This window comes from Kickxella alabastrina (genome assembly GCF_025024165.1).
Source record: "Kickxella alabastrina strain RSA 675 chromosome Unknown BX661scaffold_30, whole genome shotgun sequence".
NCBI classification, from domain to species: Eukaryota; Fungi; Kickxellomycota; class Kickxellomycetes; order Kickxellales; family Kickxellaceae; genus Kickxella; species Kickxella alabastrina.
This window is the reverse complement of record NW_026251501.1, coordinates 19,265-47,167: the sequence shown is the minus strand read 5'-3', so window position 1 is coordinate 47,167 and position 27,903 is coordinate 19,265. Positions and strand designations below refer to the sequence as shown.

General features: G+C 49.4%; 12 protein-coding genes across 12 annotated transcripts; 5 read left to right on the top strand and 7 right to left on the bottom strand.

Annotated features, from left to right (window-relative positions):
• Positions 1-161: 161 nt before the first annotated feature.
• Positions 162-1,707, bottom strand: BX661DRAFT_188324 (uncharacterized protein). Its single transcript, XM_051537400.1, has one exon. It carries the CDS (start codon positions 1,607-1,609, stop codon positions 485-487), a length of 1,125 nt encoding a protein of 374 aa, XP_051388992.1. The 5' UTR covers positions 1,610-1,707; the 3' UTR covers positions 162-484.
• Positions 1,708-2,405: 698 nt separating this feature from the next.
• BX661DRAFT_67279 (uncharacterized protein) lies at positions 2,406-3,870 on the top strand. The gene has a single exon (XM_051539398.1). It carries the CDS (start codon positions 2,643-2,645, stop codon positions 3,774-3,776), a length of 1,134 nt encoding a protein of 377 aa, XP_051388991.1. The 5' UTR covers positions 2,406-2,642; the 3' UTR covers positions 3,777-3,870.
• Positions 3,871-7,158: 3,288 nt separating this feature from the next.
• Positions 7,159-7,812, top strand: BX661DRAFT_188321 (uncharacterized protein; the record flags this gene model as incomplete). Its single annotated transcript, XM_051537399.1, has 1 exon — positions 7,159-7,812. A coding segment is annotated over exon 1 (476 nt), but the record flags the coding sequence as incomplete, so codon positions are not given.
• On the bottom strand, positions 7,806-9,476 carry BX661DRAFT_188320 (uncharacterized protein). Its single transcript, XM_051537398.1, has 3 exons — positions 9,123-9,476; positions 8,789-9,057; positions 7,806-8,732 (listed from the first exon to the last, which is right to left on the bottom strand). The coding sequence occupies exons 1-3, from the start codon at positions 9,317-9,319 to the stop codon at positions 8,059-8,061; spliced, it is 1,140 nt and encodes a 379-aa protein (XP_051388989.1). The 5' UTR covers positions 9,320-9,476; the 3' UTR covers positions 7,806-8,058.
• Positions 9,477-9,906: 430 nt separating this feature from the next.
• Positions 9,907-10,974, top strand: BX661DRAFT_200679 (uncharacterized protein; the record flags this gene model as incomplete). The annotated part of the gene is made up of 4 exons (XM_051538439.1): positions 9,907-9,921; positions 10,312-10,527; positions 10,639-10,835; positions 10,866-10,974. 4 exons carry the CDS (start codon positions 9,907-9,909, stop codon positions 10,972-10,974), a joined length of 537 nt encoding a protein of 178 aa, XP_051388988.1.
• On the bottom strand, positions 10,966-12,240 carry BX661DRAFT_67244 (Alpha/Beta hydrolase protein). The gene has a single exon (XM_051539397.1). The coding sequence runs from the start codon at positions 12,026-12,028 to the stop codon at positions 11,069-11,071; it is 960 nt and encodes a 319-aa protein (XP_051388987.1). The 5' UTR covers positions 12,029-12,240; the 3' UTR covers positions 10,966-11,068.
• A 114-nt stretch (positions 12,241-12,354) lies between these two features.
• On the bottom strand, positions 12,355-13,441 carry BX661DRAFT_173320 (uncharacterized protein; the record flags this gene model as incomplete). The annotated part of the gene is made up of 2 exons (XM_051533859.1): positions 12,355-13,086; positions 13,253-13,441. 2 exons carry the CDS (start codon positions 13,439-13,441, stop codon positions 12,355-12,357), a joined length of 921 nt encoding a protein of 306 aa, XP_051388986.1.
• Positions 13,442-14,591: 1,150 nt separating this feature from the next.
• Positions 14,592-17,220, top strand: BX661DRAFT_200676 (Alpha/Beta hydrolase protein; the record flags this gene model as incomplete). Its single annotated transcript, XM_051538438.1, has 4 exons — positions 14,592-14,916; positions 14,945-15,251; positions 16,045-16,488; positions 16,515-17,220. 4 exons carry the CDS (start codon positions 14,592-14,594, stop codon positions 17,218-17,220), a joined length of 1,782 nt encoding a protein of 593 aa, XP_051388985.1.
• A 103-nt stretch (positions 17,221-17,323) lies between these two features.
• On the bottom strand, positions 17,324-18,822 carry BX661DRAFT_67218 (NAD-dependent epimerase/dehydratase). The gene has a single exon (XM_051539396.1). The coding sequence runs from the start codon at positions 18,595-18,597 to the stop codon at positions 17,428-17,430; it is 1,170 nt and encodes a 389-aa protein (XP_051388984.1). The 5' UTR covers positions 18,598-18,822; the 3' UTR covers positions 17,324-17,427.
• Positions 18,823-23,990: 5,168 nt separating this feature from the next.
• BX661DRAFT_188298 (uncharacterized protein) lies at positions 23,991-25,268 on the top strand. Its single transcript, XM_051537397.1, has 4 exons — positions 23,991-24,715; positions 24,748-24,840; positions 24,888-24,909; positions 24,933-25,268. Exons 1-4 carry the CDS (start codon positions 24,368-24,370, stop codon positions 25,109-25,111), a joined length of 642 nt encoding a protein of 213 aa, XP_051388983.1. The 5' UTR covers positions 23,991-24,367; the 3' UTR covers positions 25,112-25,268.
• A 35-nt stretch (positions 25,269-25,303) lies between these two features.
• On the bottom strand, positions 25,304-26,450 carry BX661DRAFT_217551 (NAD binding domain of 6-phosphogluconate dehydrogenase-domain-containing protein; the record flags this gene model as incomplete). Its single annotated transcript, XM_051538784.1, has 1 exon — positions 25,304-26,450. The coding sequence occupies exon 1, from the start codon at positions 26,288-26,290 to the stop codon at positions 25,304-25,306; it is 987 nt and encodes a 328-aa protein (XP_051388982.1). The 5' UTR covers positions 26,291-26,450.
• On the bottom strand, positions 26,318-27,751 carry BX661DRAFT_156550 (uncharacterized protein). The gene has a single exon (XM_051533276.1). The coding sequence runs from the start codon at positions 27,656-27,658 to the stop codon at positions 26,612-26,614; it is 1,047 nt and encodes a 348-aa protein (XP_051388981.1). The 5' UTR covers positions 27,659-27,751; the 3' UTR covers positions 26,318-26,611.
• Positions 27,752-27,903: the final 152 nt, after the last annotated feature.

Sequence of the window (27,903 nt, the reverse complement as noted above, 5' to 3'; positions counted from 1 at the left end):
ATTAATATAGTACAAAAAGACAAATGGAAATGAGAAAAAGAAAAAAGAATCGAGTGCTGTTTTTTTTCTCTCTCCAGTTCAAAAAACCATTTTCAACACTTTCTGGGCTCAACGAAAATCTCGATATATTTTATAAAAAATCTACTTCTCATTCCGAAAATGGATACAAATATTTCCTTTTATCGCATTTGGAAAAATAATAATAACAAAAAAAGAGGGAAAAGAGGGAGTAAAGTTGAATTTAAACAGTTTGATTTTTTTGTTATCAAGAGGGCCAACCATCCCTATTGTTTTTATGGATAACATTACTCAACAAACATATACGCAATAAATGCATATAAATACATGTAAAGATGCAGCTTGCATGTTACCCGCATTGCATCCAGCGCTACATGCATGTCCACTCCAAAAAAGAAAACATGTTCTGTTTCACACAACCAACACTATCTCTTTGATCTGAATTTTTCCCTTGGAAAAATTACATTTACAGTGTCTGGATTCCAGCAAATCCCAACTCAGTCAGCCACCGGGCAACGTCTTGGTTGAACACGCCAGGCCCACATACCACGGCCTGCGCCTCGGCTCCGACATTACCTCCAACCGCCCATCGGATGCCGTCCAGCGACATCCTTGCGCCAACCATCCGCAGCTCCAAGGCTTCTGGCTGTTCCGGCTGTTCCGGCTGTTCCGGCTGTTCTGACAGAAATGCCACGTACTCGAGCGCCGGCATATCCACCATCATCTCGGCGACCTGTGCGCGCAGCCACAGAGACTCGCTGTCCTGGGCACAATGCACCAAAACAATACGGGTCTGTCGGTAGGCGCAGTTGGCGTGGGCGAATTGCAGCAGCTGGAAGATCGGCGCAATGCCAGAGCCGCCGGCAGCCAGGAGACAGAGCGGCGCGGAGAGTGCGCGTGTCATGTTTTCGGGCGTCGACACAGGCCCTCGCACCGCAAGCTGGTCGCCAGAGGACAGGTTAGCGAGGTACGCGGACATTGCATGGTCGGCGTAGAGCCGCACGAACAGGTGGGGGCGCACGATGCCGTCGGCGGCCACAATCATCACAGGCGTGAATGGCTTGGTTATGGGTTTGGCGACTGCACCTGGCTGTGCGCGCACGTGGATGTGCTCACCTGGCGCCAGCGCAAAGTCGGCAGCCGTGGCCTCCAGCACCAGCAGGCGGCCACGGGCGCCAATACTGTGCGCATGGATGATGCGCACGGCTGCAAACCTCAATGGGTTGAGCAGCGAGTGCGACAGCACATGGTGTCTTGGCTCTGGCAGCGGCCCGGTGTCGTCGAGCAGCGCGCACTGGTATTGCGCTTGGAGCGCGGCGACTTCGGCGTTGTGTGCGTGCAGATGGTCGCGGTATGTGTCGAGAATGCAGGGCGTGCAGCCGGAGTGGCAGCAGTCTGAGGGCGCCGGCGCTGGCGGTGGTGGCGGCAGCCGAAGGACCAAGGCGCCGTTGGTCTCTTTGATGACGCCGTATGGCTGCTGGTCGGCTTTGGCTTTGGCTTGTCGCCGCTGCTCAGCTCGCAGCTTGGCTACTGCGATCTCGGCCAGAAGCGCTTGGACTGCTGGGTTGACTGATCCGCCGCTGGCACTCATATTTGCTGTTATATTTGCGTGGTTCCCTGAGCACCAATTCTTTTTTAAAAAAGGCTACAAATAATTGGAAACAGAACCTGTATGTCAAGAATGTAAGCGGTTGCGATCAAGGTTGGTTTTTCTTGTGCTTTCCCAACCCTCTCACTTTGAGTAATTGCATTTCACTAAATTTTTTCCACCACTCAATTTGCATTACAAAATAACCCAAATTCACATTCTTTTCTTTCCCCCTTTTCAACTTATTTCTCACATTATATTCATACCCATGGGTAGAGGGAAACGCAACAGACACAGCATGAATTCCCCTACAAAACTCGCCCAAGGCCTAGGCGTCGCTGGCGTCAAACGCTTCCCCTACATTGGCGAGCTCTTCAATGCGATAAGGCTCAAAAAGACCAAAATCACACGGCTACAGGAGCAATACCAGACTCTACTCCCAGTCGCTCAGATCGTTGCTGCACACGGCAAGCCATTGTCCGCAAAACCTGCAAATCAGCCACTGCGGCTCGATCTACACACCGTTGCCAAGCACCTAGCAGCAGCAGCAGCAGCAATATAAAAGCAACAGCGAGGACCTCTAGGGGTAAAGTACCAGGACCGACTGCTTTGGCTGTCAGAGAGGCTGCGACAAGGGTGCTTGAGGTGTTGAGTGCTGAGGATAATATGTTCGCCAAGACTATCGATGTGCGCACAGAGAAGGGCGAGGGCAAATATGCCCAACAAATAATCCAGCAACAGGCAGATGCGCCCAGCCAGATCGAGCGCGTGTTTACGATGCGGCTGGCTGAGTCGCAGCCGCGGTACCTGGATCCATTGGAGCAGGCCGGCTCCGCTGCCACGATGCTCGGCGGCAATGATGAGCTGGCAGCCATGGACGCGGAGATCAGTGAGCTGTCGGAGCAGTGGCGGCCGAGCGACAGCAACGTGCAGGAGGTCGAGAAGCTGATCAAGCTGATCCAGTCGACGGCCATCCGCTGGAACCCGCGTGCAAGACGTTCACAGGCCTGATTGGGTCGCGCAGCTACGGGTGTGCATGAACTCGAGCGATCTTGATGTGCTGCTCACTGTCAAGGTGCCCGGGGAGGACGCGGAGGTCAAGCACGTCGAGTTCTTCCATAACTTAGCCAAGGGGCTGTATAGCGACCGAGGCTTCACCAAGGTTATCAAGATCATGCACGCGCGCGTGCCCATCATCAAGTTCGAGTACCTGACCAGGGGCAATGTGCGGCTGGAGGGCGACATTTCGATCAATGGCAGCATGAGCGTGGCCAAGACCAACTTGATCTCCAGCTACATGCAGATTGACAGCAGGGTGCGCGAGGTGCTCCTGGTGCTTAAGGTCTGGGGCATTCGCCGCGGGATCATCAACCAGAACGTTCTCAACTCGTTCGGCCTAATGATGATGGGCATTGCCTTTCTTGTCAGCCGCCGCGTAGTCCCACCGCTGCAGCTCATTTCAACCGCGAAGGTTGGCAACCGGATGTGGACAAACCTCGATGCTCTACACGCGGACCCCGAGGCCATCGCCAGGATGTACCAGACAGAGCCCTTGGACGAACAGTCCAGCAACACTGATGGCATCTGCTGTCTGCACTCGGGCAAGGTTTTGCCGGACTGGTCGGTCGAGGGCATTCGGGGTTACTTTATGAACAACAGCTCTAGCAACTCATGGAAGAGCCCCAACGACAGCTCTGCGGCGGAGTTAATCCACGAGCTGTTCCATTTCTACGGCAACGAGTTTGATCCTATCAACCATGCAATTTCGCCGCGTCTCGGTACTGCGTCGATTCCGCGCACCAGTTTGTCGGAGCTGCAGGTGCCCTCGTGTACTATGCATTTGACTAGCCCAGAGAACTGGCACCGCAGCCTGCGGCTCCTGGCCATCGAGGATCCATTCGAGTTGGAGATCAACTGCGGCCGCAATGCGCCGCCCGAGTGGGTCGAGGGATTTTTGTGGGAGATGCGCAGGGCTGCCTGGGCCTTGGAGCCCAGGCGCACGGGCTCCAGACATAGTGCCATTAAGCGGCTGCTGGTGGAGCCGTCGGCGAATATCTTCAAGTCTGCGGATGTCTGGGCCCCTGCCTATCGCATTCTGCTCCCGGTGCTACAGTCAGTGCTTGAGGAGGAGGTGTTTGTGAGGGCCGTTGATCTGACGAGAACTCGCTGATTGACATTGAGGCCTTCGAGGAGGCCTTGCTGGACATGACGCATACAAATGTACTGGCAGCTATACCGGCGAAGAAGGTACCAAGAATTGCACCAGCGAAGGCACCGGCGAAGGCATCAGCGAAGGCACCGGCGAAGGCACCAGCGAAGGCACCAGCGAAGGCACCTACTACGACAATATCGGTGGATTCATTGCCTGTGTCGACAAATGCTCAGACGTCTGCGCAGAAAAGTATGCAAAGAAGTGACCATACGGTTCGTTTGACTGGTGAATCGAAAACTGCGCTGGCCATTTCCAAGGAGAACAAGAGTACTAAGAATCGCGCCCAGAGGAGAAAAGCCAGTGCCGCTGTCAAAAAAAGGATTGCCGATGCCGATTCCGATGCCGTTGCTACTGCTCCCAAAGAATAGCGTGTTGTGCGTGGCGTAAATTACTTTATATTTATTTAATTTATGTTCTTTTTCTACCCTTCCACAATGCAGTATTATTTTATGACCCTCTTTTTCTCCGCTTATAAGGATTGGTACACATACAGGGAGAGAGTAAAATAAAACAACATTGTGTTTTGGGGGTCACTTTTGCTCTACAAGCCAATTCAGTGCCAATGATATAGACAAAAGTGTATTGTATTTTATTTCATTGTTTGGATACAATTAAAAGAATCCATGTGCGCTACTCCCAATTTCATTAACCTACTGTCTTTTTAATGCGTGCCGTTGCTGCAAACAAAAAAAACAGCCAAATTAAAACTACCAACATGCATGATATGTACTTCTCCACACGCCAGCTCATGTATCTCTGTGAATATGTGTGTAATTAAATTGAAATTGTAATTGTTCACAATTTCCCAACTATCATTTTGTTATCAGACAAATATCTGTCTGTCTTCTCTCCTTTGGTGTATCACCGATATCAAAATCTACGCTTTAAATACAATAATTTCATTTTCACTTATTTCTTCCGAGCATCTTTCTCGCTACAACCCAATATTTTCTTTATATATTACCCACCCCCTAAAAACTAATTACTTATAATTATCCATGCAAGTCAAGTGCTCAGTGGTCAGCCTGCTTTTAGGCACCTTCAGTATCTCCATCCAGGCAATCAAGCCAGCCTGCGACTCACCCATATACTGCCACGGCGACCTCCTGCACGCAGTACAAATGGCCAAGCTATACCCAGACGACAAGACCTTCGTCGACAAGCCCACAAAAAAGCCCGAACAAGAAGTCTTGGCGGCATTCAGCAATATTGGCGGAATCCAAGCATCGCGCGAGCAGCTCCAAGCATTTGTCGACGAAAATTTTGGCGAAGAAGGGTCGGAGCTCAAGCAAATCGATTACCTGCCTGAGCTCGACCTGCACCCGGCGTTTTTGACCGCGGTGCAGGACCCGTTGCTGCGCAGTTTTGGGTTGACTGTCAATGGGTACTGGGGCACACTGATTCGCAAACAGGACTTTTCTGGGCTGTGCGAGGGCTGTGTTTCGTCAATGCTGCCTTTGAAGTACCAGTTTGTGGTTCCGGGTGGTAGATTCCGCGAAATATACAATTGGGATACATATTTCACCTTGGAGGGCATTTTGCGGTCGGGGCTTAAGGAAGTGGCGAAAAGCAATATAAGGTGCTTGTTGGACTTTGTTGATATCTACGGCTTTGTACCTAATGGCGCGCGCTCATATTACCTGGATAGGTCGCAACCGCCCCTCTTGACGCTAATGGTAAAGCTGTACTACGAGCACACAAATGACTCGGAGTTTGTGCGCCAGTCCATGCCATTGCTCATAAAGGAGCATCAGTACTGGCAGGAAAACCACGCTGTCGTAGTGAACACGCCCGGTGGCAATGTGACTCTCAATAGGTACATTGTGGATACCGATCAGCCGAGACCCGAATCATACAGTGTCGATACGAGTTGGCCCACAATGTGTCGTCAGACCCACTGCGCCAGGCTGTTATTTACGCTGAAATGGCAGCAGGCGCCGAGAGCGGATGGGATTACTCGAGCCGCTGGGTGAGAAACACGGCAGCACCGGCAGATACATTCTTAAACGAGATTCGCACCAGCTTGGTAGTTCCAGTCGAGCTCAACGCCATCCTGTACCAGGTTGAAGAGACCTGGCCGAATTTGCCTCGCTGTTCAAGGTGCCGAGGACGCGAGCAAATTCAAGAAGTTGGCTGAGACGAGGCACCGGGACATGCAGACTGTGTTTTATGATGCGGATACGGGGCTGTACTACGACTACTTTTTGGAGGAGTCCAAGCGGTCGACCGTATTTTCGCCGGCCTCTGTGTGGCCGTACTGGGCGTTTGGAAAGAACTCAGCAGGAAACTCGCAGCGTGCGTTTACGTACGTTAGTCAGACTCTCAAGCACAATCCCGGTGGCATCCCCGTGACGCTCATTAACAGCGGGCAGCAGTGGGATTGGCCAATGGCCTGGCCGCCATTGCAGTACGTGACGATCCAGGGCGCGCTGGCCACAAACAATACTGCACTGGCGAATGCATGGCGCAGTCCTATGTCAACAGCGTGTTCTGCGCCTGGTACAGCACTGGTGGATCAATTCCCAATGTGCTAAATCAGTTGCCTGGGCAGACGGACTCGGGGCATATGTTTGAAAAGTTCAACTCGGCAGATGTTGGCAAGCAGGGCGGCGGCGGCGAGTATGTAGTGCAGGCCGGGTTTGGGTGGACCAATGGGTACTGCTGTGGGCGCTGGACAAGTTTGCAAATGTTTTAAAGACACCTGTGTGTCCGGGACGCAGCTGAATATTGTAAGCAAGTAGCTCAATGGAAAAAACAAGTCGCTGCGGCACGGCTTATAAATAGCACCAGTCTTGGATATCGACAAAGATAACTTTAATAATAAAACAATGACAAATGATTATTCGAGTAACCGCATGAGTGAAACAAAACAAAAAAACCAAATATGGAATCAAACATTCTTGTTACCAAACAGAGACAAGCCATTTTAAAACGTCAGTAACAAATAAAGGTGGTTATTTATCGGCCTTGGTCTATAAAAAATATAGAACCAGCGGAATATGCTTGGCATAACATCCAAGACAAATTACTGTAAAAAATCATTTTGCATTTGGACACTCAACCCGCTTATTCAATGTCCCTTTTTTATCTCGCCATAAAACTATTTTTAATATTTACTGCCAATGTTTGAAAGGTAAAAGAGTAAAAAAGGAACAATGTAATTATGCGGGGGTGAATATGTCTCTATTTTTCTCTCCGTATGTGTATGTAAATTATTCAGCATTCTTGCGAAGAAAAAAATGTGTTAAAAATAAGCCATCAAGTTCAAGATTATACGCATCGTCGATATTTTTTTATACATAAAGACTCGGCTGCCAAGACGACATATTAAAGTTTTTTTAACCAAAAATATTCCCGTGTATTCACTAATTAATTCATTTGTCCGTTCATTTACTTTATTTTTTCCATCTCTACTGTATTAATAACATACAATATCAAGTAAACAATAACCTACTTTAGCATTACAATGTTTAAGACCACCATCACTCTGTTCGCCATCTTTGCCGCTGTTGCGATCGCTGCCGACCATGACATCGTCCCCGCGCCCGCTGCCGCCGTCCCTGCCGCTGGCATGCCTAACGCACCCGCTGGTCTTCCGGCCGGCGTCATCATCCCCAACGCGCAAGCACCCCCTGCCGTTCCCGGAGCCGGCGGTGCTCCCCCCGCAAGCAACCCCGCGGCTAATGCCCCCAAGCCCGCCACCAACGGTGCCGCTGGTGAAAGAAGTCTGCTGCTACTAACAGCCCAGCTGGCCCTAACAAGGGTGTCAAGTCTGGTCCCGCTGCTTCGTCATCTGCTGGCCCTGCTGCATCTGCTTCTCCCAAGAGCAACGGTTCTGAGCAGAAGAGCAACGTTGAGGCTGCTTCGGGTGCCATGTCGGTTGGCTCGTCATCGTTTGCTGCTATTGTCATGGCTGTCGCTGCCGTTGCTGCTTTCCACTAAAAAATATTAGGTGTAGTATTAAATCACAAATAAATTTGCATTCCAGGCTATGGCACATTAAAGAAAAATATTTTTAAATACCAAATAATAATATACATGTATACCATGAAAATAACAAACAGAATAATCTAAAAAACAATAGAATGTTATATATTTTTGTAAAGGTCATTATTATTATATACAGTTCTCAGCAACTTCGCCAACAATAATAGGGAAGAAAAATGGTGGAACAGTATATATATGAAAGTTGGGTGAACACAGTGGATCATATTGACCTGAATCCAATTGGGATTGCTGCTCATACACGAGTGTTAGCACCAGGCACATTGGCAACCGGAGCAGCATCAACAGCAGTGCCAGTGGTCATAGTCGACGACTCTGTCTCAACAACCACTTTCGTAGTGCTCTTGACCGAGTCATAGTCAGACATCACCCGCGGCACCCATTGATCAGCACCCACGACCTCACTTTGTTCGGCATCCGCGTCCTCAAGCGAGCGCAACGGGCCACTGCCCACGTTTCTTCGAATGCCCTCCGAGCCCGTAATCTCCAGATCCCCAGGCAACTGTGTGCGGAACCCAATGACCTGCGGCAGATGCTCGGGCTCAGCATGAGGGAACAAGTAATACACTAGCAGGCCACCAACGATCATTACAAAGGCGCCGGCATAGATGGCGGTGATCTTGTCGTGGAACATGTACCTTGCAAAGATCAGGCCGTAAAAGTCGCTGGTCAGGATGGACAGGTTGTAAAAGGTGGCCGAGCTCAGACGGAAGAGGAAGGGCGCTGTAGTGTACAGGACAAACATGACGAGATCAAAGCCGATAGTGTACCTGACAACTTCTTTGGTCCACACCAGGGTTTTCAGCTCCTTGTGCTCGATAATACCCATTTGCACGCCATTGATGATGGTTCCAAAAAACCCCAACCAGGCGACGGTCTCGTACTGTGGGCGCTTGCGCACAATGAACTCTTCAGTCGTTTTGACAGCGCATAGCAGGTGGCGCCAAGGAGCATAAAGAGGTCACCCTTTAGGGCATTCAGCGCCTTGTAGTTCTTTCCCGCGTCCATGTCGCCCTTGACCAAAAGACCCATGCCACCCAGACAGAGCAGCACGCCAACAACCTGCATCCAGCGGTACCGTGCCCTGAGCATAAAGAACGACAGAATAGTGACGCACGGCAGTGCCCACGTGTCGAGCAGCATGCAGGAGAGCAGCGACGTGTAGCTGTAGGCCTTGATGACAAAGTAGTTGCCCTCGACGTCGACGGCGGCCAGGAAGATGTACCAGAGGAATCTGTGCTTAATGTTCGTCCATACCTTGCGCGGACCCAGGCGCACCAGGGTTATCGGCATGTACACATAAACAGAAGCGCGTAGACCATGAAACTCTGAAAGTTGGGAATGGAAACGTTCTGGTACTTGGCCAGTTGGTTCGACAGGACTGATGTTGACGTGATGCAGAGGGAGAGAAGCTGTCCGAGCGCGAGGATGAGCAGAAAGTGTCGCCAGTTGGTTGTTCCGCCAAATTTCCGGCAAAGTGCTGATAAAAGCTCCATTTTTTACTTCCTCAGTGCCTTTTTTAAATAACTTTGTGATATTTAAAAAAGACGCTCTGAGGTTACTGCCTAAAAACGGTTAAAAGTTGCAGTAGTTTAAAAAATGACGATAGCCAAAAAAATCAAAAAGGGAAATCAAAGAGAAAGAGAAGAAAAGAAAGGGGGTTTTTAGGCAGCAGAGCCGAGATGCCTCCCTTTTATTCGCTCTTTTTTGGCGGCAAAAAAAGCAAAGAAAAAAGACGGAGCGTTGCTGTTACTGTTTTTGAAAAAGAAATAACCACACTTCCGTTACTCCGGAACTTGGTGGCGACACTCCCCTATACAAACTAGGCTGTGATCTCAGATCAACCGCGTCCATAGAAAAATTAAAAAAAAACAAGCTGAGGCGTTCAAGATGTGTCCAACTGGCTCGTGTCTTATTTACATTTGTATTCGATAATAGTGTAAATAAGATACAAGCCATGTTTGTCATGAAACGAGTTATAAACGCGGCCCTCCTTGACAGCAAATATTCTCCCACCCACTTCTATTTATTCACAATGTTACGCAGCCCGAGGATATGGAGGTAGACGCTGAGGGCGAAAATCATGAGACAGCTTCTCGTCAGCTAACAGATGGATCTGATATGGGCCAAATTACAGGGTACCAAATAAGGCGCCACAATTGACATCCACATACTGCCTGTCCTGAAATGGATGTGCTGGGCGCAAGAATACAGACATGCCAATTATTCCATATCAGAGGCCTGGGTTACTTCATAAGGTCCAGTTCTTGCAAACGGAGCACACAACTGCCAGTGACTGCCACAAAGACAAGGAATATATATAAGGCGAGGCTGACGACAATAGCACTTTAGAAACACTAGTAATAAAAACCTTTATAATTTCGCACCCATTCTTTAACACTATCACAGTAGTGCTCCCCACCCCCCTCTTACATAACAAGAACAAATATAAAAATTATTCGTAAAGGTGGTCTGCTCAATATGCCAGGACTCTCTATTCAAGGCCGCCCACAACTACCGCAACACAAGCAGACGCAAGGGCAACCCAGATGGCCAACGGCCAGCGTCTCTCACCTGCGGTATGTCTTCCACTGTTCCTGCATCAACAGATGGCCAAATCCAGCAGCCAACCCTCCTGCCCCTGTGTCAGACATGGGCCGAGGGACCCGTGGTGACGCTGTTTTTAGACTTGGACGAGGAAGATGTGGCACACGTTCATCGTAACAGAGGAAATGTCGACAATTTAACAGCAAGAATGGGAGGGCTGAGTGTTGGCACGAGTAACAATAACAGTAACAACAGGCACAATGCGGAGGTGGCGATGCTGAGGGGTCAGATTGGTGAGCTGAATGAGCATCTGTGCATGTCAGATAAGAAGACCAAGGTGATGGAGGCTAGGAACCAGTGGCTGGATGAGGAGGTTGGGAGGCTTAATTTGCTTTCTGACCGGCATAGGGACCATATCAGATCACTGCAGAGGGCGCTCGATGACAAGAAGGGAATTATTAATGCGTTGGTGGATGAGCTAGCCCAGTATTAAAGCGATGACGATGACAACGAAGATGATGAGGATGATGATGATGATGACTGTACCTGCGGTTATGACTGCGGGTATTCCTGCCACGGTGTCTTTAGCGGCTACAGATACTGACAGCCGGCCGGCGTCGCTTACATCACGTGGGTGTCATTAATTTTATTTAATTTAATAGTTGCCTTTTCATTTTTTTTGCATAAATGGCATTCGTTCAGTATTGAGGAATGCCTAGATGCATGCCTGGGTACACCATATGGTCCTGTATATTCCAGCGAAGCGGGCTGACACCAGCAGAGCAATTGCGATCGGGTGCTGGGTCATCGTCCTTGTCGGCCGGCGGTGGTGGCTCGCAAAACACCAGCGTCATCGAGTCCTCATCATAGTCATCTTCATCGCTGTCCAGCGCCCATACCTCCTGGCCGCCGTGTGCGTACAGTACTGGGTAGATTGAGTTTGGCAGATGCACCACAATATCTGACTCGTGCACGACGCGCAGTGCGTTGCCCGAATTGAGCAGCCTGGCAAACTGCGCATTGCCCACCCTGGGCGACCCAAATGTCACCAGCGCCGCAGCATCCGAACCAGAACCAGAACCAAAATCAGAACCAGTCAATGCATTCGGCCGCATCATCCCGTAGTCAACGTATGCCAGCGCAGCCTGCGCAGCACCCAGCGAGTGGCCGACAAACCTCACGGCGTAACCCAAGTGTGCTGAGCGCTCGAGCGCCTTAATTATATGCGGTCGCGCCGACAAATACGACAGAAGAAAGCCCATGTGTACACGCGAGACACCACGCAAAGTGCTGGCTGATGCTGCCGCTGCCGGTGGTGGCCAGGCGGTCTGCAGTATCTGGGCGTCGGAGAGGGCGTCCATTATGTGAGTGGTACCGCGGAAGGCAATGATGATTTGGGTGCGCGTGTGGTCGATGGCCACGAAACCGCGGCTGAAGGCCGGGAGCGCAGTTGACCAGGTTGCTGCTAGTGTGATGTTGCTGATGTCTGTATGCTGGCAGGCTGTGCAGTTGGCCCAGTCTTCGAAGCGCTGGTATGTGGATGCCGCAAGCCGGCCCCAATGTGCGAGCTCGTCGAGCGTAGCTTTGGGGCCGGATAGCGTTGATATTGTTGACAGAGTCGCAGCAAAGACGTGGATAGTCGCCCGAGGTATCCGCATCGAGATGAGTTATGCTGTGCTAGTCTTAGTCAAGTTGAAGAAAGAGCGCACAAAAATAATATAAAGACGAAGAGATAAATAAAAGAGGTGACAAGTCATAGCCAAGGCTTTATTAATTGAAGATGTCTCGAGACATAAAATGTCTCAAAGATATGGCACGTGCTGTGCAACCACGCATCAACTGACAAACCGCGTATTCAGGCACTGCGAATCAACTATGAAAAATGGCGATAAAATTAATATTCAACGACGCCCTCAAGAAAGAAAGAAATAAGCGATTATTTAGAAAGAAAATTAGGAGCAAGCCGCTTTGCTAAGCGCAGGGCTTAAAGGTCAGGGCTGCTGAGCAAGAACTCGACGGCAGCCTGTACGTTTCCGTCGGTGACACTCAGAGCGCGAATGTTCTGCACGGGGTTGACGAATCCCATGTCTCGCAGCTGCTGCAGCTGCTCGCGGAACCGCTCCTCGGGCGGCGACTGGTTGGCCTGCCCAGACTGGGCGCCCGGCAGCGCCCCCAGCTGCTGGCCGGGGTTCATAAACGCAGCAAACGGATTGAAGGCCGGCGGCTGGCTGCCGCTGTTGGCACCAGCGCCGGCACCGGCACCGGCATCAGAGCTGGGGGTCGACGCCCATGGGTTGTACAGCCCAGAACCGGCTCCAGCCCCGGTTCCGGCTCCAGCTCCTGCCCCGGCTCCTTGCGGGCGGCGCATGGCCGACTGCATCTGGGCAGCGGCGCGCATGAACTCGGGGTTGGAGGCCATGCGCAGGAAGTCGGGGTTGTTGAGCATCTCGCGCATCTGGGGCGTCAGCTGCTGCTGGAGCATCGGGTTGCTGTCGATCATCGACCGCAGAACCTCAGGGTTGGAGAAGATCTGTTCCATCATCTGCTGCACCATTGGGTTCGAGTACATCTGCTCCATCTGCTCAGGCGACATGCCACCGAGACCGTCCATGCCAGGCATTCCGGCCATTCCGGGCATGCCCCCCATGCCCCCCCATGCCTCCCATTCCTCCCATGCCGCCGAACATCGAGGCCAGATCGGGCATACCTGCTGGGGCTGTTGACGCAGCCGGTTGTGCTGCCGCTGCCGCTGCCGGCTGTGCTGCCGCTGCTGTTCCCGATGTTGGTGCTGCGCTGTCATCGGATATGGCCGCCGCCGCCCGCGGAGCCGCCGGCTTCTTGGACCCGCTCTTGACCATATGAATTGTGTTTCCGTCCTTCACCTGGTACGCCGATAAGAAGTCACCATCCTTGAGAATGCGCCCGGCGTAAATGAGTCTCTGGCTCCCCGCCGGCGTGTCTTCCAACTCGCCTGCAATCTGGTCCTTCAATTGCAAAACTGTCGTCGTATCCACATCTACCTCCAAATTGACCCTTTTGTCGTTCGAGCACTTGATGAGCACCTTTGTCATTGTAATCTTAAAATAAAAACTGTTGGTACAAAAGGATATTAAAATAAAAAAGGATAAACTGAAAAGGGCGAGGGTGTAGTGGTTGCTGTTTGCTGTGTATGAAAAAGAAAGAAAAAAGAAAGTGAATTGTGGCAGAGATGACAGGCAAATGCTTCGCGTGTACAAAAGTGTAGAAGCACGCTTTTAGTATATGGCGGCAGCAGGAGCAACGGTGGCTTGCTATTTTTTACTCTCCTAATCGCATAGGTGCTTGAGCGCCTCGCCTCTTTTGTCGTTGAAGGGGCGTGATCTAATGTTATGCTTGATTTATTTGTTGCCCAAAGTTAAAAATCCTGATCAAGGCTTTTTCGATACATCTTTGAAGAAACACGTCACCACCTCTTGAACGCATCAAGGCTGCAGCCATCAACTTGGTTTCTATTCACCTTTTTATTTGGCAGCTTGTGTGACTGCTGTATGCACAGCTGTGTGCCAGTTTCAAAGAAAGTGGATATTAATTCGAAAATACAAAAGGATTGGGATTAAGGAAGTCAAAAGTTACATCTTCGCTTTAATTTTCTCATTTCTTCGAAATACACACAATTAACCAGACCATTGGCCAATGCGGCGTTATTCCACACAAGAGCAAAATCGCGAAAGATCACCTGCAATGTCGCAATCGCCAGTCAGAAAATACAATTTGCCCCTGTTGCTCTCGTCCCACCCTATCCTGCCCCTTCCCAATAAAAATATACATTCGGATGATACATAGGCTAACTCAGAAAAAACATGACTAAGAAGCCCAAAACATTGCACCATAGATGCCACAAATTTTACCATATCTGATAATTGAAAACTTGTCATTGGATCAGACACATCGCCGATAGAGATAGCCCATGAACTAAATTAAAATAAACATTTACAACCATCTGTCAACGGTGCTGTCGTCAATTTGCTTATATATTTCAAGTCACTAACACCATCTGCCCGAGACTATATAAATATAAACCGCGCCGCCAGCTATTGACGCTCAACCCATCAAACATTTATCCAAATACTGTACTTTTTTTACAAATAACCGTCCCAAGCTCATTTATCATTTATCATTTCACACTTTAAACTATTAACTATTTACTCTTGTATTAATATCATCATTTATTAATTCTTTTCCATGTCGTATGTTCTCATCTCCGACACGTACCCGACCAGAGACCAGTTGGCCAGCGGCGCAAACCACTTGGTCGTAGACGGTCTCGCCTCCTCCGCCAGCACACTTGTCTGCCCATTTCAGCACCACGCCAGCAAACCAGGCAAAAAGATACTTAAGTACTCCCCGACCAAAGAGGACGAGCGCATACGCCAATCGCTCAAGCTACTCAAAACCGTCCGCGACGATTTCCGCACTGCCGATTATGCCCAGAGCTTCAACTGGTCTGAGATTTCTCAGGAATATAATCGACTACAAAACAGCCACGCGCATCTGCCATCGCGCGATCGTCAGAGAGCTCTCCTGGTACGCTGTAGTGTTCCGGTCAAGGAGGCGTGCGGACTGCAATAATGTTGATTTATTTATGGCCGACAAAAACGCTTATGAGGAGGCGTACCAAATGACAAACGGGTCTCTGCTGGTTTATTGGTATACTGATTTGGACGCTGATAATAATTGCCTGGCTACTTGCGTGTGGTCAAGCAGGGACATTGCTCGATCGGTCAACTCGTTGCCGGCGCACAAAGAGGCCGCTAGTTTGGCTGCCGGCTCGTATGTGCATTACCATATTGATCGCTACCGTATACAATGGCGGACCGAAGACAAATCATTCGATCTTACGCCGTGGTAACGTATTGCATAATGTTTTGTTTCATTTAAAGTGCAAGTGTGCTTGAATATATATATTATAGTATTGTAACGTATTGATTGAAATATTTATTATTATTGATTGCCAGTCACTACACTTTTTTCATGTTGAATGGCGCCACGCGCTCTTTATAATCAATGTTGCATTGTCATGAAACAACTTTAAGTCACAGGCACTAACTTTCTCTGTTCCTTTTTTGTTAAACTGCACGTTAAAGTTATAAAGAGTGGCATTTATCCTGCTTTGAATATAATGTCTGGTAGATATTAATAACCAAGCATGTGTATATTAATAGTCCACTTTTTTTATTTAATAAAGTAGTAGTACACAGGGAGTTGGCTTTTCAGCCACATAGCCTTGCACCAAAAAGTACTGCATATGTTTTGACTGCCGTGATTTTCCTAAATGCGGCCATGCATCACCCGACAAGTCACACTTGTCGTATATCGCAACAAGGACTCTTATTTAGTATTTACAGTATTTACTAGCAAGCACTACAGATGCTAAAGCAATTCCTTTATCATGTTTTTTTTACAGTTTGTAGGGTTTATTTCAATAAATGTTAAACTGAAAAAATAAATACACACGCGCTTGCCTTTCTTGCCTATAATTACCAGAAGTTTACTTTAATACACCTACATGCACCAATTGTCCGTATCTTTATTTGATTAGTTTTTTAGTACCTTCTTTATTAATATTGCTTTAGATGGCCCTTAACGCGTTGCCAATACTAGGCACAATAATAGCAGGAGCGGTTCTACTTCTCAGAATATTCAAGTACGTCAAACTGTGCCGGCTCAAGCTCATCGCAGACGACCACAGCGACGAGAAGTTCGCTCAGCGAGCAGTCATTGATTCTCGCGGAAACACGTGCAAAAACATCAAGACAGTGCTAGAAACGCACTGTCCGCTTCTCACGGACCCCACAGCAGCATCCATGGTGCCCACGCCATACTTATGCGGTGGCATGCTGCAGACAGCATACTGCGTAAATATTGCTCTCAAGAGCACGCCGCAGTCAGAGATCACATACGACCGCGAATCAATGATTATGAGCGACAAGGGAACAATGTCACTGGACTGGTACCCCGAGCGCCGCCCAGGCGCGCAGTGCACTCGGCCCATTGTCATTTTGATACCCGGTGTCGGCGGATCTTCCTACGAGCACCATGTGCGCAGTATGGCCAAGTTGCTGGCCACTGGGAACAAAAAGTATCGGTGGCCGCAATGAACTACAGGGGATCCGGGCGCACGCCCCTGACATCAAGCAAAATCAACGGCGCTCATGACACGGACGATTTTGGCGACATCGTGCAGCACATCATCAAAAGCTACCCAAACACTTTGCTTGTTGCCCTGGGGTTCTCATTGGGCGCTAACATTTTGACCAGGTACTTGGGCGAGCTCAAGGACAAGTCGCCATTGGCTGCCGCGTCGCCCTGTGCTGCCCTTTTGACATGGAGATGCCGGGCGCTCGCTGGATGCCAAGAGCTTTCTGAACGACAACGTTTTCAGCCCAACTTAGTTGCCTCAATCAAGCGCTCCGTCGAGCGCAATGCGGATCTCATTAGATCCAGTGATGTCGGATATGACGTGGACGCTGTTATGCAGACCAAGCGCATGTCTGAGATCGACAGCTTGCTGATTGCAAAAAAGTGCGGCTTCAAGAACTGCTGGGACTACTACAGGGCGGCGTCCAGCACCCAGTACATACAGTATATACGGACGCCTTACCTGGCGATCAACGCGCTGGACGACCCAGTCACGCCATACAGGGGAATACCACTCGACATGTTTTCCCAGAACCCATTCACAGCGCTGGTGCTGGCCAGGCACGGCGGCCATTTGGGCTTCTTCAGCGGCATCACGCCCAAGATCTGGTACTTGGAGCCCATCAAGGAGTACTTTGACGTGTTTGCATTTAAAAGGAATAGGTTGAATTGAGAGAATATCAGTGTAAAAGGGAAAAAGAAAAGGAAATTGAATGTTTGTGTATCCCAGAAATATGGACGGTGGTGAGCAGAAGAGGGAAAATAGATATCTGGGAGCTGGTGAGCGGAACAAAATGAAAAATAAATGTTCCATATTTTGTATAACAGTGCTGGCATGAAGGCAAGAGTGGCAAAGAGCGTAGGCGAATTAGCCTGGATATTAGGCAGCGATCTGCGGCCACAGGCCCAGCTGCTGAAACTCTTCGACAATCACCTGCAAAGCGGCTGTGGTCGGCGTGCTGTAGGCGTATTCAAAGCCGAGGCCAGGCGTGCTGGTGATGCGCGAGCCGTCAACCCCAAGGGGCCGGCTGTCAAGGCGACAGTACGGGTGCTCCTGGTCGATGTAAGGCGAAAGCGACGAATTTGAAATGCCGTGAGCAGAGAGCAAGTCCATCCAGGGGCCCAGCAGCGACTCGTTGACCTCCTCAGTGAGCTCTGCTGTCTTGAGCCGCTTGACAAAAAAGTTGACCGCCGAGTTGTTAAACGTGGGCTCGGTGCCGAACACTTTGGCCACAGTCTGCGCTAGCACAATGTTGGTGGTGTCTCCAGGATCGGCGAGATTGAACAACGCGGCGCCAGGCGTCTTATAGTGCCACCGGGCGGTCTTAATCGCCGCGCTGGCCACGTCGTCGACGTGCACCGTGTTGACCCGTAGGTCCTTTTCCCACAGCACAGGCATCTTCTCTCCGCCAACCTTGCTCAGCAGCGCGGCGATCAGCATCGGCACGACATTCTGGCGGTCGCCGGGGCCATAGCACAGCGCCGGACGCAGTATGACCAGTGGCAGCGCAGTGATAGCGCGCATGTCGTTTTCAGCGCGAATGTGGGCCTCGGCCAGCTCGTGCGGCGGATCCAGATTGTCGTCCTCGGAATGGCGCGCGTTTCCCTTTGCCTTGAACACGTGTGCTGTTGACAGCTGTACCAGCACGCCAGCCTCAAACTGCGCTGCCAGGCGCGCAATGCTCACCGATATCTGGTGGACATCTTGCTCGTAGACCTGGTCTGTCTGCCCAAACTTGTGCTCAGCGGCAAAATTAAACACGTAGTCCCAGCTGTGCTGCTGAGAGCCATCGGCGCTGTCACGCACAAAGGCGCGCTCAAGGAATTCCTGGCTCCGCAGGTTGCCCATGCGGTAGTCGAATGTCTGGTAGAGGTGCAGCGTGTCCACAGGGAACGACGCCAGCTGGGGCAGGATCTTGTCGACTCCGCGGATCACCCAGTCGGCTTTGCTCTCGCCGGCGGCGATCGCTTGCTCGCGCTCTTTGCACAGCTGCTGTATCAGCGCTCTCCCGTAAAAGTTTGCGCCTCCAAACACCAAAAAAGACGGCATTTGCTGCTATAGTGTGATCTGTCAAAAATTGTGCGGGTGGCGTTTGCAGGATATCTGGGTATTGGATACCAAATTCGAGTTCTGCGCTATGTGCTGCTGCTGTTTCGCCCTGTTGAATAATGTGGAGTAAAATCGAAAGCCTGTACCACGATTAAACTACATAATTGAGAAGGTATAAGTATGAACGTCAGCGAGTGCGTGAGTGAGTGCGTGAGTGAGTGCGTGGTGAGTAAGTGTGTTAGTGTGTTATCAGAAAAATGCAGTTTGAAGAATGCCAGCATTAGAAGAAAAGGACGCTACATTGTGCAAATCACACAGGGTGGGGGACGATACGCGTGCCTGTTCGCACGCCAGTCTGCAAGTGAGCAGAAGTTGGGCAGGGGGACTGGCAACGTTGCAGGGCAATTAGAGCCTGCGCACACAACTCTCTCACCGAGTAGTAAAAAAATGCCAGCATATTAGGGCCAGCCGCCATCGGTGTTCTCCCTCCCCCTTTTTTCGATATTGTCAGCAAAGGTCCAAGCGCTATGCCAAATACTATCGAAATCGTACCCTTTGAGTCTTGTAGAAATAAATAAACAAAAACAGTAATAAAATATATTTAAAAAACAAAGGAAACTAAGCGAAGCGAGATAAAACAAAACAAAGCCGTAGTAATTACCTAAACTGGAAAGGAAAAGAAGCAACGAAAAGAGGGGCGGAGAATGAAGTGAGTTGAAGTGAAATAAAGTGAAGCGAGGTGAGCCATGGTGAACAATCGAAAAAAATAACATTGCCACTTCTTGTGCGCTCGTGCACGATAGCAGCAGGCTTTCTTTTGAAAACAAGGTCAATTTAACGAATCTCTCTGGGTTTGGGATTCCCTTTGTTTCCCGTCCCCTTTTCTTTGCTTTCTGGATCTTTACGGAAGCCCGATCTGACCCGTTCTTTTATGCGATTTTTTATTTGTCTGCATGGACGGCCAACATGTTCAAGACGGTTTTTGTGTGCGATCGACCGCCTTATAATAAAGCGAGAGACGAGGGTGAGAACCAAAGTCCTTAAATTGCTAGCCGAAAACCTATCAATCAAAAAGCCTTCATTTAGTTGTGGCAAAAAAAGTAGAGCGGGGCTGTGATTTGTTGATCTGCGCTTCACATTTCCGCACTTTATATTTCCTGCTTTTTGCGGTCCGCATGACAATGATTGCCGGACCATCAGAATCGTCTAGCAGAACAAGCATGGAAAGAAAGCCATATCAGCTCGGATTAAGTCAACATGCCATTTTTCCATTTATCACAAAGGTCGTCGGCCATGCAAAATAAAAAACACCGCATGCGTATTCGGTTTTCCGCATTTGGCCTCTATCTTCAAAGCCGACAATTTAAGCCACAGCTGATATAGTCATTTGCAGAAATGTTCTATTTTATTTATTATCGGTTTGAAGAAAATAAGCCAAAAACGCGCTGGCCAACAAGTATTCTGTTCCAAGCAAAGTCCCTTGCATTCAGCTTTGCGTTATATATTGTTCGTTTATTGTTTTTATTAATTTAGATTTTGTTGATGTTTTTGTTTTTGTTTTTTGTTTTTCATGTTAACTGAAATATTAGTGAGAGACGGTGTCACCTTTGTGGGCAAACCTCGATGTACCACCCTCAAACTATTGTCAGTTGATTTTGGCGCACTGCAGCACACATAAAAAAGGCACTACCTGAATCAAGGGGCACTGGCAGTAATGACAGCACTAGTGAGTGGCGCATTACACTGGTGTAAATGTATTTTGGAATTTCCAGACATTTCTAGCGAAAGTCCAGATTTTTAGGCAGGGGATTTTCAATACCCGTTTTTCCAGTTTTTAGCCTAAAATATCAGAAAGTCCAGATTTTTGAATGAAAATTGAATATTGTTTTGGAACGAATTAAATGAAAATTAGAAAACACCGAACGCGTGCCAAATAACACCCCCTTGTGGGGACCAATTATGGACCTATGAGCCTGGGCTAATTATTTAGAAAATTATCTCGCCCCAGCGATGCAAATGGGGGGGGGGGTCCAGGGCTGCCTTGTGGCTGCTCCTTTCCTGTCCGCTCGCCCTGCCCCTAAAAACAAAGTTAAACCACCAGAGGTGGACGAGATTGAAGGCAGCCACTGGAAATGCCCCTTAACTCCAGAGCCACAGTGGCAAGCACCACCGGTCTGAAGTCTAGGTCATCTCCCCACTGCTATGCTAGGGTAATTTGCAAAGTCGTGTTTACGCGCTTACCTTTACATTTCGTTAAAAGGCAATTACGTTAACAATGAGTTAAAACCTTTTGCCATTGGTAGAAAAAAGGTGGCCCATACATGTGAACCATTCATAAGCATTTAGTAGCAGACTAAGGATGACGAAAAGGTGCTATCAGGCAGACGGAAGCGGAATAGCCGTAACATAGCTGCAGTGCTGAACTTTCGCATCATCCTTAATGCCCTGCCTATGGGCAAACGATTTCCCCATTTTTTGCCCAAAAAGGCACAGTTCGAGTTGGCTAAACCCAAGTCTACAATGATACCCGAGATTTTGCCCGAGACCTTGCCCAACCCAAAGTCAAAGTCCAAGCTTCTCTTTGCAAGAAACAGCGCAATGATTAATATTGTCAAGCATAGTGGAATATTTATTGCCTCTAGTTTCTAAGCACGTTCCAGATTGCTATGCAATCTGGATGTGGATGTCGATTTGTAGGATACTTGTAGCCTCATTATTTTTTTTAGTGTATTCACAAACACGACTGAAGAATAAAACAAAAAATAATTTGAGCAGTGATCGCTCACTTGTTCGATAAGTCGTAAAAATAGCCGGCCAAACAAAAGGGACAATAGCCAGTAGTCACATACAAGCCACAAAAAACTATTGCTGCGTTTCTTGATACATGGATATCAAGCGGCCAAGTGTTTGTCATTTGACTTGTCGCGCATAATAAAATTTTTATTTAGCAACTGTTTATATTGGTGTTCAATTCTAATGATTGCAACATAGGGCGTTAGGTCTAGATGCGTGCCAACTTTTGGAATATAGAGTCGAAAATTAATAATTAATAATTTCTACTATTACCCCCCGCTTCGCTTCCCATTCCGCCCCTTTGTACCTAGTCATCATTATATTGCGCTGTTGTCGGACACGTAGTCTATTTCGTTAAACATATGACAAGTCTTTGAATACACCAATCGTATGTTTTCACTTTCGGGCAAATGTTGTCACCATCTGGAATATCTCACACTTGCTTTCTTCCCTTCCCCCCAACCGCAGCCTTAATAGAATGCAGTCAATGGAACAATAGAGCAATGCAATAGCTGCTAAATGGACATTGTGTTGTCGAGCAGCCTAATATCATTATTCACATTATTCTCAGTCTTTGTAGCTCATAAACTCGCAACCAATCAGCCAATCCGGCCTTTGAAAGTGAAAGATGGAGGGGATGAGAGGGATACTCGGCGCACGCCTGCAATATATTTCATATATTTTTAATGTTTGTTCATCAATAAAGAGCGAGACCAGGGTGCCGCACAATAATCTGCAACAAAAAATCAGTTTACTGCCAATTTCCGCAAAGTTTTGTTGTTTTATCATTCAACTTTTGTTGTTGGATCTGCGTGTTATGTCGAAAAATAAGATAGACAATATATACCAATTAAAATTAACGGTGTCCAGAACGGGTGCCACTGTGACAGTCACCTATTCACATGCTTTTGGAAGCTCTTCATTCCTCAAGTAATTTATATTGTTAATATTGCGTTTGTCATCATTTCATAAACCTGACTCGGGATTCTGGTCTTTTTGAATTGCTCATATTCTATGAAAAGCCAAACATTTTCTTTAAAAACTTTGAAATAGGGAATGTATACAGGTTCTCGGGCCTGTCTCGTCACGCCGCGCCGCGCCTCGAATTCATATTCATATGGACAGCCAATATTCAGAAATATTACTTTTTAATATTGAGCGCGCAATTTAGTAAATGCAAAAATAATATAGCAAGACTTCTGGACAGCTCGAATGAGAACAATAAACTTGCGTTTCCACCATATTGTGTATTCTTTATTTGCGCCCAAACTGACCCTCTGTATTTGGAAAAGTGAAAAATTATAGTTGACAAAATATGCAAAGTACAAGCCTTTGGTCATTGTCAAATAACTATGAATTCGATTGTGTTTTTGGTATAAATAGAATTGGCTCTGCTGGCTGAAAGGAAGTTGAATTACTTATCCAACGACAATACAACAATACAGTTGACTATCCCTTCCCTACTTCACTACTGCCAACCTTTTTTCAAACACTTTAGTACCTAAACTAAAAACCATCAAAAATATACCACACTCCCTCAAAAAAACAACCACAAAAATATTTCTAAACAAACAAAAAATATATAACAACGCTCTGCGTATATAATACAGCCCAATATCCAACTCAATATAACTTTTGATAACTTTATCTTACACTTTACTTAGAAAACTATTTTTATCGCTAGATTAATCTTTTGTCTCGCCATATCTCAATAGCTTTAATTGTCAATTATTTTGTTGTTGTTTATCACTTGTGCATCATCAACTAATATCCAACTCGGTTCACTTTTATTGCTCTTTGTATCAGAAGCGCAATTCTTTTATCGTTTCTAAATCGCTTAAATATCGCTGGTCGGTAGCTTTTTTTTTTTTAAGGACATCTCATTGCTTAGCAACAAGTTTCTCCTTCCTCTTTCCCCTTTGTTTTTTCCTTTGACAACCCCTTCCGTCTAACGAACCAATCTTTCAACCTTTATCCAAAATGAATACCAAAATTCAGATTGCCACCCTCGCCCTTGCCGCCATCGCTTCTGCTTCGTACAGGAGATCGCCCCCAACTACGAGAATGTTCCTGCCGCCCCCATCTACGAGAACGGCCCCGCCAACTACGCACAGCAGGGCTACTTCCAGTATCCCGAGGAGATGAGCACTATGGTCGTGCTACTGAGGAGGTCAACACTGACATCATTGTTGATGAGCCACACTTATTCAGTCGACGGTGATTGATACCACCGCTGTCTCACCCACCCCCATCTCTTCAATCCCCATCTCTTCAGCCCCTATCTCTTCAATCCCGGCCTCCGCCACGCCCATCACTTCTGCCCCCATCTCGTCAGGATACACTTCTACCCCTAGCGGCACCACCAATGGCGGTGGCTCTACTACCGGTGGCGGCTCTACTACCGGCGGCGGCGCTTCCAATGGCGGTGGCTCTACTACCGGCGGCGGTGCTTCCAATGGCGGTGGCTCTACTACCGGCGGCGGCGCTTCCAATGGCGGTGGCTCTACTACCGGCGGCGGTGCTTCCAATGGCGGTGGCTCTACTACTGGCGGCGGCTATGACACTGCCGACTGCGAGACCGATATCCCTGTCTACTCTTCCAACGGCGGCGGCTCCAGCAACGGCGGCGGCTCCAGCAACGGCGGCGGCTCCAGCAACGGCGGCGGCTCCAGCAACGGCGGCGGCTCCAGCAACGGCGGTGGCTCTAACACTGATTGCGAGGAGTCTATTGTCCCCTCGACTGAGATTGTGCCTGTTCCCACCATACTGAATTGTTCCTTCGACTGAGATTGTGCCGGTTCCCACCCCCACGACTGCTATCCCTGCTGTCACCCCCATCGTTCCTCAGTATGTGACCGTTGAGGTTCCGACCACTGTCACCCAGAACTCGGTTGTTTACCAGACCGTGCCTAGCATCATCTACGAGACTGTGCCCACCGTCGAGGTCCTGTACTCGACTGTCTTTGTCACCCAGACCATGCCCATCAACATTATCCAGACTGAGTACCAGTACCAGACGATTACCAACCCCGTCTACGTCCCTTACGTCCAGACCAGCGTTGTCACCTCAACTGTCACTGCGCCTATTCCTGCTCCCGTGACCGAGTACCAGACTGTCACCGCCCCCGCCCCGGCTCCCGTGACTGAATACCAGACTGTCACCGCTCCGGCTCCTGCCCCGGTTACCGAGTATCAGACTGTCACCGCCCCCGCTCCGGCTCCCGTGACCGAATACCAGACTGTCACCGCTCCAGCTCCTGCCCCGGTTACCGAGTATCAGACTGTCACTGCCCCCGCTCCGGCTCCCGTGACCGAATACCAGACTGTTACCGCTCCGGCTCCTGCCCAGCTACTGAGTACCAGACCGTCACAGTCACTGGTCCCGCTCCCGCCCCCAGCTACCAGACTGTTACGGTCACTCGCACTGAGGGCGTTGTCCCCTCGACCGAGGTCCCGTTCCCAGCAGCACCACTGGCGGCGTCGTTCCCTCAACTGAGGTGCCCGTCCCCAGCACCACTGGTAGCGTCATCCCTTCGACCGAGGTCCCGTCCCCACCCACGTTTACACGGCCATGCCTCCTGCTCCTATTTCATCCAGCTCCGTCCCGGTGGCTTCCTACACCAGCGTGTCCACCCCCACCGAGAATAGTGTTTCCGAGACGACCTGCGAGGATAGCAGTGAGGGTGCCTATGCCACCACCATTCCCGCTGCCTACTACTAAGCGGTTCTCCCCTCCCTGATCAGTTGAAAGACGCAATCATCTCTTCCTCAATCTCTCTACCCTACTTTACCCTTTCTTCTGTTTAACCCAGTCATCTGCTTTAAAGTGCAGCGCACCTTTTAGCAAATATACAAATCAATATATACTCTAAATTTTATTACATTACATTGCAACCACTTGACCTGTTCTCCCTCACATCTCGCTTTCTTTTTTGCTTTCTTCCTTGCTTCCTTGCTTGCGCAGCGCAAAAGCCAAGCTAGACCAGTCCCAATTAGAGTCGCCATTGTCAACGACCCATTGCAAGTGCTCATAAGCAAGCTCAGCGACATGCAGACGCATGCCAACATCCTTGGCCATGTCAATTGCATAACCCACATCCTTCATGCCACCGGGCACGGTAAAGTTAACCTGCGTCTTTGACGCTTCGCCGCCCTGGTCAACCATCTTTGCCGCGTATCCGACGACCGGCGCTATGGGCATGACATGTTTGATAAACTCTAGGTATAGCTCGCGGCCAATTTCGTTCTGCTCGGCGACAGCCATGGCCTCTCCGAGGGACTCGATAATGGCTGCAATCATAAAGTTGCCCAGGACCTTGAACTTTGCCGCACGCACCCCGTCGGGGCCGCAGTTGATGGCTGTGTGGGCAATGGCGGGCACAGCAACAGCCTCGACGAGCTCTGCGGCAGTGCCGCTGACCACGATGACTAGATTCGCGGCGACGGCGGCAGGGGGCGTGCCCCAGATAGGTGTCTGACTGAACTCAACACGGCGCCTCAGCGATGCCTGGCGGCCGGCTACAAGCTCTATAATGTGCTTTGTCACACTCGGATGCACTGTGGTCGTATCAGCGATGACCAGCGGATGTTCAGCAACGCCGTCAGTCGTGTCGGTCAGCGAATTGAGGATTTCAGCGATCACTTTTTGGACTGCATCGCCGTCGAAGAGTGAGAGAAAAACAACATCGCTGCGTGCCGCGACTTCAGCCGGCGACGCGCACACAGTGGCACCCTGATCTTCTACAGCCTTTGCCTTGGAGGCAGTGCGGTTGTAGACGCTGATTGACAGGTTCCCGCTGGCCGTGCGGTGCGCTTGCATGTTGAGCGCCATTGCTTGGCCCATGGTGCCGAGCCCAACAAAGCCAATGCGAAGGCCCACTGTCGAGGTATTGGAAGCCATTGTTTAAGGTTTTGATAAGTGGGAATTGTGTTTTCTAAGATGATACAATTCGATTTAATAGAAATAAAAAAGAAAAAGATGAACATGAATATGAATATGAATATGATCAAGAAAAATGGACCAAAGTCGAATACTAAAACATATGTTTTCCCCTTTGAAACCCCGCCGCACCCGCACATATGTGCGCCCTTTTAAAGGGCAAGGGAAACAAAGGGAAACCAAAAAAAGCTCAGAGGAAGAGTGCGTATTTCGCCGTGTATGACATCTGTTTGTCATCGTGTCAATCTGAGTTTGCCATCATGCCTGAAATTGAGCGTCAGATCACAGCTTTGTCAGCTGTGTGCCCACCGGCATCTGGAGCCAGTTGCGCTCGTCGTAGTCGTATGTGCCATCAACAATGTGGAACGTGTAGATCCACCGGGATTTGTTCGAATGGTTGTGCGATGACCGGTGCAGCACCTGGCCATGTATTAGAACCAGCGTCCCGGCTTTGACCTCAATCGGGATACATTCTGGCAAAGCATCAGAGTTTGGGGCCGGTGGCTCAGTTTTGCCGCTGTCGCGGACAGGCGGAAACAGCGAGAACACGGACTCAATGTCGACCATCTTGTTGCCACCGGGTGTGTCTGCCTTTTCTGCGTCTGTCGCTGAGGACGGGCGCCGTGTGCGCACGAAGCGCCGCGTAATGGGTGTGCTGAGATGAGAGCCTGGAATGACCTCGAGGCACCCGTTGGTCAGTGTGCAGTCTTCAAGTGCGATCCAGAACCCACAGGCAGACAGCGGCCGCGTAAACAGGAACGTTGAATCCTGGTGCAATGGAACAGCGCCGCCAATCTTCGGCTGCTTGCAGATTACCATCGACTGCAGCACGCGCGGGTCCTCGTATCCCAGCTCGCGCGCGATGTGGCGCACTCGCTCGCTATGGGTCAGTGCGTTGAATGCCGGGTCGTCGATGTGCAGGCCGTGCCCGATTTTGTTGATGGCCCGGCGGGCGTCTACGACCAGCTGGCCATTGGCCACGGCATCCTCCTCGAGAAAGTAGTGCGTCTTGTCGCTCGAGTCAAAAAAATACTGGTCACCGATGTGCTGGTCGTCCCGCGTGCCCGTGGCAAACGTCGTCATTGGGTGGTCTGTCGGGTCGAACGCGTCAAGAAGCGTGCTGATGCGTGTGCGCAAGGATGCAATCTCGTCGGCGCCGAGAAAGTTGCTGATGACAGCGCAGCCGTCGCGCTTGAACGCTTGGAAGTGCGAGTCTGAGAATTCATGGTGGACAGCATTTTTGTTGCCATCTTTGGAGCCAGCCCTGGCAGTAATAGAAGTATTAGTAGGGGTAGCAGCAGCAGCAGCAGCGAGTGTGTCAGCGGCCATTGGCAGGGAAGGACAGTACCGATGGATCAACCAACAATGGAAAATATATGAGTGTAAAAGTATAAAGTAAATATCAAAAATACAAATGCGCAGAGCAAAGCAAAAACAACGTCAATATTTGTTGATTGTGAGCTCGATATGGCTCGTGTTTTTCTTTGCTGAAATTTTGAAGCGTGAGAAATAAACGACTGATCAGTTGACTCGATTGCTGCGAGAGGGGAAGAGCTACCTGCATAAATATAATC

Excerpts from the sequence above, each read along its gene's own strand:
- BX661DRAFT_188324 (XM_051537400.1), bottom strand. The coding sequence starts at position 1,609 with ATGAGTGCCAGCGGCGGATCAGTCAACCCAGCAGTCCAAGCGCTTCTG.
- BX661DRAFT_67279 (XM_051539398.1), top strand. The coding sequence starts at position 2,643 with ATGAACTCGAGCGATCTTGATGTGCTGCTCACTGTCAAGGTGCCCGGG.
- BX661DRAFT_188320 (XM_051537398.1), bottom strand. The coding sequence starts at position 9,319 with ATGGAGCTTTTATCAGCACTTTGCCGGAAATTTGGCGGAACAACCAAC. Across the intron at positions 9,058-9,122 it reads GTCTACGCGCTTCTGTTTAT|ATTCCTCTGGTACATCTTCC; the intron begins GTGTACATGCCG and ends CATTAAGCACAG. Across the intron at positions 8,733-8,788 it reads GGCGCTGAATGCCCTAAAGG|AGTTCATTGTGCGCAAGCGC; the intron begins GTGACCTCTTTA and ends AAACGACTGAAG.
- BX661DRAFT_67244 (XM_051539397.1), bottom strand. The coding sequence starts at position 12,028 with ATGCGGATACCTCGGGCGACTATCCACGTCTTTGCTGCGACTCTGTCA.
- BX661DRAFT_67218 (XM_051539396.1), bottom strand. The coding sequence starts at position 18,597 with ATGCCGTCTTTTTTGGTGTTTGGAGGCGCAAACTTTTACGGGAGAGCG.
- BX661DRAFT_188298 (XM_051537397.1), top strand. The coding sequence starts at position 24,368 with ATGCCCATCAACATTATCCAGACTGAGTACCAGTACCAGACGATTACC. Across the intron at positions 24,716-24,747 it reads CCGTGACCGAATACCAGACT|TACCAGACCGTCACAGTCAC; the intron begins GTTACCGCTCCG and ends CCAGCTACTGAG. Across the intron at positions 24,841-24,887 it reads GCGTTGTCCCCTCGACCGAG|GTGCCCGTCCCCAGCACCAC; the intron begins GTCCCGTTCCCA and ends CCCTCAACTGAG.
- BX661DRAFT_156550 (XM_051533276.1), bottom strand. The coding sequence starts at position 27,658 with ATGGCCGCTGACACACTCGCTGCTGCTGCTGCTGCTACCCCTACTAAT.